General features: G+C 46.4%; 1 protein-coding gene across 2 annotated transcripts; it reads left to right on the forward strand.

Moving 5' to 3' along the window:
- Positions 1–935: 935 nt before the first annotated feature.
- LOC129691402 (calcitonin gene-related peptide 1) lies at positions 936–5,803 on the forward strand. 2 transcript variants are annotated; one of them, XM_055627533.1, is made up of 5 exons: positions 936–1,056; positions 2,050–2,144; positions 2,768–2,908; positions 4,709–4,892; positions 5,383–5,803. In XM_055627533.1, the coding sequence occupies exons 2-4, from the start codon at positions 2,059–2,061 to the stop codon at positions 4,866–4,868; spliced, it is 387 nt and encodes a 128-aa protein (XP_055483508.1). In that variant the 5' UTR covers positions 936–1,056; positions 2,050–2,058; the 3' UTR covers positions 4,869–4,892; positions 5,383–5,803. The 2 variants fall into 2 exon arrangements, with proteins under 2 accessions (XP_055483508.1, XP_055483507.1); XM_055627532.1 differs by lacking the exons at positions 4,709–4,892; positions 5,383–5,803 and adding an exon at positions 3,588–4,052 and having other exon boundaries at positions 944–1,056.
- The last annotated feature ends 1,322 nt before the right edge of the window (positions 5,804–7,125 follow it).

The following is a 7,125-nucleotide window of genomic DNA, read 5'->3' on the forward strand; positions in this document are numbered from 1 at the left end:
TTCTTTGTACTTTCCCCACTACCCACTACCCCCCACTCCAAGCTGGCCCCAAGGGGAGTATGGAACCCCTCCTCACACATGTGATTGAGCTGTATAAGCACATTAAGAGTGCTGAGGAGAGAGGATTCACACTGGAGAACGGGAAAGATCTTACAACCCAGGAAACACCCTGGGTTTCTGACTACTAGCAGGCCCTTCAAAAGGGGACTCTGGTACCCACTGAAAAGCTGAGTATATGGAGGTTTTTTTTGAGGTTTTGTTTTGCAGGGGGAGGGTGTTGTTGATGTTTTGCTTTTGTTTTTGTCTGTGGTCACATAACCTTCAATGAGACAGCTGCAACAGGCTCAAGTCTAACACAATCCTTGTGTCCAGCGACAACACCTCTTCCTAAGAGCATCACCCTGTGCTGCTTGCTGCTAGAGTCAACCTTGCAGTTCAAGAACCCACCTCAAAGGCGCACTAAACTCACTCCTAGCTAATGGCGCAGGGGTGGGGGGCGGGGGCATAAGAGAGGGTTAGGGTAGGGGTATGATTAGAGTCAAACAAGAAGCCAGGCGTGCCTGAGGTTCTGAGCCCTACTCTCCATAATGCAGAAATTGGAGTCGGGGTATGCTCGAAGTCAAGACGGAAAGAAGAGATGAAATTTATCTTGATGTCAAAAAGCCCTCCAAATTCCCACTAATTTTAAGCGTATTTCTCATTGATCCCCTAACCCCTCCCCACCAACACACACACACACACACACACACACACACACACACACACACTTCCATCAATGACCTCAATTCAAATTCAAACAGTGTCATCTTGCTAGATGTTCTGGGTTCTGGAAGTACCGAGGTGACGCAATCTGTCTGGGGCACGGGGCCCTTGCACCCATTGGCTGCCTGGCGCCCCGGGACCCCTCCCGACACACCGCGGCAAGAATAAGAGCAGCTGCTGGCGCTGGGAGGTACTGGAGCCGCTGTCCAGCTCAGGAGTCACCACACCGCATCCTCCGCCCGGCCCGGCTCCATCAGGACCCCGCAGCCTCTGCTCCAAACCACCCCTTACCAGGTGAGCCCTGAGACTCCTGCTCGGGTGTGTTGTCCTACTTTACTCTCCATCTCCTTTTCCTCTCTCCCGCTCTCGCTTTTAGTCCTCCTTAGTTTGTTTTCCCTGACAGTCCCGGTCTCTTGTCAGCCTGTGGCTCGTGCCAGACCCCGATTCAGGTAGAACCCGACAGAACTGGTCCACAGAGCTTGCCTCCTGTTTCCCTGGAGCGCGGGTTCCAGTCTCACCTTTCTCCCTCTGCACACCTGATCCGCCAGTCTAGGGTCTCTCCAGCTCCTAGGCATCGCGCACGCAGTCGGAAGTGTCTCTGCTCAGGTGGTTCTTTCAGGATTCCTGAGAAATTGGTCCGGAGTCTGAGCCAAGCGCCAGCTTGTAGCGAACATGAGCCGCAACTGCAAACCCGGATTTGGGACCCTGGTATTACAGAGAGTGTCTTGGGCCCGGAACTTTAGACTGGTTCTTGCAGCGGACTGAGTTGCCAGAGGGTGGAGCAGCTGAGCAGTGCAGCTTTCGGTTTCTCTCAGATTGCCAGGCAGAGAACCCCTCTCTATAGGCTTTCTTTCTCACATCCTTGGGTATCTGCAAAAGCTAGCTCTATACTTCCCTATGAAAACAGATGTGGAGACAGGAAGCCCCTAGGATTCCTTGACTCCTTGAGACTGACCAATTGTTTTATTTACCTGTGAGGTAGCTTAGCTCTCTCTGTCTCTCTCTGTCTCTCTCACACACACACACACACACACACACACACTCCCCACTATCCTCCACCTGTAGGGCTAAGACTCTTTCCAAACCATATAGGCTGCAAGCCCACTGGACCTTGCAGTCTTCTTTGTCAATAAGGAAGCAAACGTGACGAGAAAGGTAGTTATCAGCGCGAAGCCGACATGTCAGGGAGACACAGGCAGAAGCATACAGAAGGTGAAGTCCGTGGGCTCATAGACTTTGAACTGGTCCAAAGAAACAAGCAAATATGATGCCGTTTTTCTCTTGCAGGGAGGCATCATGGGCTTTCTGAAGTTCTCCCCTCTTCTGGCTATCAGCATCTTGCTCCTGTACCAGGCATGCAGCCTCCATGCAGTGCCTTTCAGGTAAGTCTAAAGACAGGAGCGCTACTGTCCAGGGATTGGACAACTTCCTGTCAGTTAGCTGTAGAGTACCAATATTTAAAAACTAACTCTCTTGAGGAATTTATATATATATATATATATACATATTTATATATACATGCAAGTTCACTACAACCTTTCCCTGATATAAAGATGGAAATATACAATTTTTAAGCAACGACAGGATGTATAGTACCCCACATTATAAATTTCAAGTAGTCCTTTAACTAACAAAATGCTTTGGCTGCTTTTCTCCCCAAATTTGGTATCACTAGTCAAATCTGTTTATTCAGTTTAGCCCTCACGAGATACGAATTTCACTCTAATCTGGTAACTTGCCAATAAATATTACTGACTCTAACTTATGATCTGTTGTTCTATTTCTCCTCTACTTACAAAATGTATTTATTAAAATGAGCCTCCATTTTAAATTCAACACTAACTGTGCTTTCATTTTTTGTAATTATGGCTGCACTTATCAGTTAAGCTGTGAAATTCCTAAAGTGGCCCTGGTGCACCACCAGGAGGACCCCAGCTCGAGCCTCTCTGGGGCAGAGGCAGGCAGGGAATCAAGAACCGGTGCTAGCTTTCCTTCCCTTCCACAGGTCAACCCTGGAAAGCAGCCCAGGCGCGGCCACTCTCAGTGAAGAGGAAGCTCACCTGCTGGCTGCACTGCTGCAGGACTACATGCAGATGAAAGCTAGGGAACTGGAGCAGGAGGAGGAACAGGAGGCTGAGGGGTCCAGGTAAGATTCCTCACCCTGCTAGCATACCCAGGGGAAGGCAGCCTAGGAGGTAGGAGAGGACACACTGGCCATCTGGTTGCTGTTTGGCTGGACATGGGGCGCAGCTATTCTCAGGCTCCAACAGAATTCATCTGGTGAGGCTGTGGTTAAAGCACACTTAAAAGCTTTATTTCTGAAAGCACTTAAGAGGAGATGTGGAATCACTGCAGAAATGGGCCTGGTAGTACTGCGGAGAGTCCCTGCCACTGGATGAGTTAAACCGGTAAAGGGAGAGCCTAAAGTCTGGAGACCTCTGCAGAGATATGATAGTGGTCACAGGGCCAAGGAGAGCACCCCTCCCCACCCCTGCCTCCCTGTGTGCCCCAGCCTGGAAACAGACCAGCCCTGGCCTGGCCCCAGCACTACCCAAGGAAAAGCATGTAACCTGCATCCACCCTGAGAAATGCCCTGCCACACATGAAAGATTGAACAGCACATGGAATGCCAGAAAAAAAAAAAAAGTCACCCTTTCCTCTGCCCTTCCCGACACTGTCCTGACCCACCACACCCCAAGCTTTCCCAATATATAGTGAATGTATGAACTGACCAACTTCCAGTCCTGTGACTGGTCTAACCTGCTGACTGCCTACAGGGTCAGCCCCTCCTGCATGGTACTCCTTCGCATGTCTTTTCCCTGCAGCTTGGACAGCCCCAGATCTAAGCGGTGTGGGAATCTAAGTACCTGCATGCTGGGTACATACACACAAGACCTCAACAAGTTTCACACCTTCCCCCAAACTGCAATCGGGGTTGGAGCACCTGGCAAGAAAAGGGATATGGCCAAGGACTTGGAGACAAACCACCGCACCCATTTTGGCAACTAAGCTCCCCCTCTCCTTTCTCGTTTCCTTTCCTGCTTTCTTCCTATAATTTAATGCATGTAGTTCCTCTCTGGTTGCTCTCCAGGCTATTACTGGTTGCTTTTCTGAGGCAAAGGGTGGTATCTGGAATCCTTAGTGGGTGAGGAGAAAGGAGGACTCACAGGCTAAAGGGGAATCACCCAGGAAGACGGCAGAGAGCAAGGGCAGTCCTCTGGCTTCCTAGCAGAGCTCCTTGGTCTTGCTTCTGAAAATGTCCGTTGTTTGGGAAATAAAACTATTTTTCTAAAAAGACTTGAGCCTTGTTGGTCATTGCTCTAGCCCACATCTCAGGCTCCATGGAATTCAGGACCTGTGGTTAGAAGTAGTCTTAGCCCTAAGATTTAACCAGTCATAGTCCGGTGAGTGGTGCTCATGACTCAGCTCAAGCAGTAACAAGAGCAGTGCCAAGTAGCAGGTAAGCAAATGCTGGGACTGGATGCTCCAAACTCCGTTCTTCCTCAGGTAAGACATGCTTTCACTTTACTAAGGAGGGACATTTGGGTCTGACTGGGACTTGGATTCTACAGTCCTCGTGAATGGGCTCAGAGGTGGCATCAAAATTCACCCTAAACTCATACATCTTTGCTTATTTTTATTTATATGGCCATGGTTGGCTGTGTCCCATGACCAGTTGGCCCAAAACCCCATCTGGGTTTTCTAATGCTCCTGGGAATATCTAAAGAAAGTGATCACAGCATTTCCCCTAATGGCTTGTGATTGTTTGTTCTGATAACCATGTTTGGGAAAAACACATAAAGTTAATTGGTGCTTCTGAAAGCAATATTCCCATGATAGTCTCATGGGGCAGACACCTCCCCAACCTCAATGACTCTCTCTCTTTCTCTCTCTCTCTCCCTCTCTCCCTTTCTTCCTCCTTCCCTCCTTCCCTCCTGAATATCAGCATCACTACCCAGAAGAGATCTTGCAACACTGCCACCTGTGTGACCCATCGGCTGGCAGGCTTGCTGAGCAGATCAGGAGGTGTGGTAAAGGAGAACTTCGTGCCCACCAATGTGGGCTCTGAAGCCTTTGGCCGTCGCCGCAGAGAACTTCAGGCCTGAGCAGATAATAGCCCCAGAGTGAAGGTGACTTCCTTCATTCAAATGGATGTCCACATATCTCAGGGATATAAGCTATACTCTGAACCTCACTGGGCCCATGAATCAAATTCCATCTTATAGCTTTTTTTTTTTTTTTAACCTCCTTCCCCTAACCTTCCCTTCTCCTAGTTTGCCTGCCCTGCCTTTTTGCTCTCTCCTATGATGCTGTGCTCTAGGACCTGGAAATAGATCCTTTTCATTCATCACTATAATTGTAAATATTCTGCCATATGGGTTTGAAAGTCAATGACATCCTTTTAGTACACACTACAGTGAAAGAGCAGCCATAGGCTTAAGAACTGTATTTGCTCTCTACAAAGTATATAACCACTTAACTCTCACTGAGTTTCAAGTTTCTTCCTTTATAAATTGGGGACAGCAACAGGACCTACTAGTATTAATAGCAAATTAAATGAAATAATGTCAAGAGCTTGACAATCAATTTCTAAACTTTGTTCTTTTTATTCCCTTCTAGGTTACAGTAAAGATAAGCTCTAATTGTTTTCACATGTAATTAAAGTCATGTGCAAGAAAGGCTGATGGAAGACACATATTTGCATCCTTCTTGGTATTGAAAACCCTTCTCCCTTTGACAGGAACTAAAACTAAGTGAAAGCAAGCTCATTATAATTGTGCATCGTGCTGTATGTGATTCTGTAGCCAATAAACATGACAGCATGGTTCCAGCTGATCTGGTAGCAAACCTGGTCCCTGCAAACCATCCTGTGGATGCTGTCAACTCTGATAAACCTCAAGGGGATATGAAGCCACTGCCTCTTGGTCTTCTGGGGACACATGGTATATATTATGGCTTAATGGAACCATATGTTTAAAGAAATGTCAGTGTTGTCACTTGTGAACTTAATCAAATTAAAAAAAAATGTATTTTCAATATCCTCAAGTGGAGTGTTTGTTGTTACTTATACTGTTTTTGCCAAGAGAGCTTTGGAGGTCTGTGAGTACTTTGTTGAAGCAAAGGCATTGGTCTTGGGTGATTCTTGGTGTTTTAGATTGCCGCATTTCTGGTTAACCCCCATCATTTATGAGAATGTTATGTATGTCAACGAGAACAATGCATATTTATTTCTGGAGAGTGACCTGTTTGCCAGCCCCAGCGGTACCCATGCTCCTTCATTTCTCAGGTTTGCCCTTACTCACCCTTGCCTTTTCTCCCCATTAAAGTCCCCTTCTTGCACCTCTTGGCCTACAAAGACCTTTAGAAATGGTAGCTTGGAGTTTAAATATTAACCAAAGGCTAGCCAATCTAGAATGCTCATCAATGCCATCCAGGCCCACTTTGATTTATGTGAAACACATAAGAGAGTCTTACTTAAGGTCCTGCAACAAGTCTGACATTTTGCACATTTAACAAACATTGGCTTACTGACCGCTATATGTTGACACTATTCTAGGTACTGGAAATTTTGAGCAATAAACAGACCAGATAAAAATTCCTGCCCACATGGCATTTACATTCTGCTTAGGGGAGACTGAGATGATACGATGATACGTACTACAGAATCACAGACTTGCTACATATAGGTAGCTGGGATGTCATTGTTTCTGATGCTCTGTTTCATGTAGGCATTTGCCAGTAACAATATCCCTGGTGTCTGCTGGGACCTACCAGCAGTGGGGAGCTGCTAAGTGAAAACTCCAAGATGAGTGGGTAGCCAGTCTCACTGGCAATCAAGTCAGGTAATCAGTTATTTAGAAAGCTCAGCCTCTTCTATCCTTGATTATTTTCTTAGGCACATACAGAATTATGTTCCTTCCTTCTTCCAGTCTACTGAACACAGTACCACAGCTGTCATTGTAAAGGGTAGATTACAACCAATTTTCCTGTCTTTAAAATACTTCAATGACACCTCACCTCTCCAGAAAAAACAAACAAACAAACAAACAAACAAACAAGAAAACACTTAAGACATTACAGTAACTTAAAAGTCCAAATTGAGCTTTTCTTTTCATATCCAGTCCCATCATCTGCCTAGTTGCATCTCTGACCCTCCCCCACATTGGCTTTAGTACTATTTTTTGACTTCTATATCATAGCCTTTACCACTGTGAGTTTACATTGGCTAGTGTCACTCTGTGCAGAACACTCTTCCCTAATGGTCCTTCTTATCTTCACTCAAATGTTACTTTGGTCATCTTTTCTGAAACTGCACCCAACACATCTTACCACCTTTCTTTGTTTTATTGGATTTCTCCTTAC

The sequence above is a fragment of the Psammomys obesus genome, unplaced genomic scaffold (assembly GCF_907164565.1).
Source record: "Psammomys obesus unplaced genomic scaffold, mPsaObe1.curated_primary_1811, whole genome shotgun sequence".
Lineage (NCBI taxonomy): Eukaryota > Metazoa > Chordata > Mammalia > Rodentia > Muridae > Psammomys > Psammomys obesus.

Coding starts and splice junctions, on each gene's coding strand:
- LOC129691402 (XM_055627532.1), top strand. CDS start 2,059: ATGGGCTTTCTGAAGTTCTCCCCTCTTCTGGCTATCAGCATCTTGCTC. Junction 2,145..2,767: donor CTCCATGCAGTGCCTTTCAG/GTAAGTCTAAAG, acceptor TCCCTTCCACAG/GTCAACCCTGGAAAGCAGCC. Junction 2,909..3,587: donor CAGGAGGCTGAGGGGTCCAG/GTAAGATTCCTC, acceptor TTTTCCCTGCAG/CTTGGACAGCCCCAGATCTA.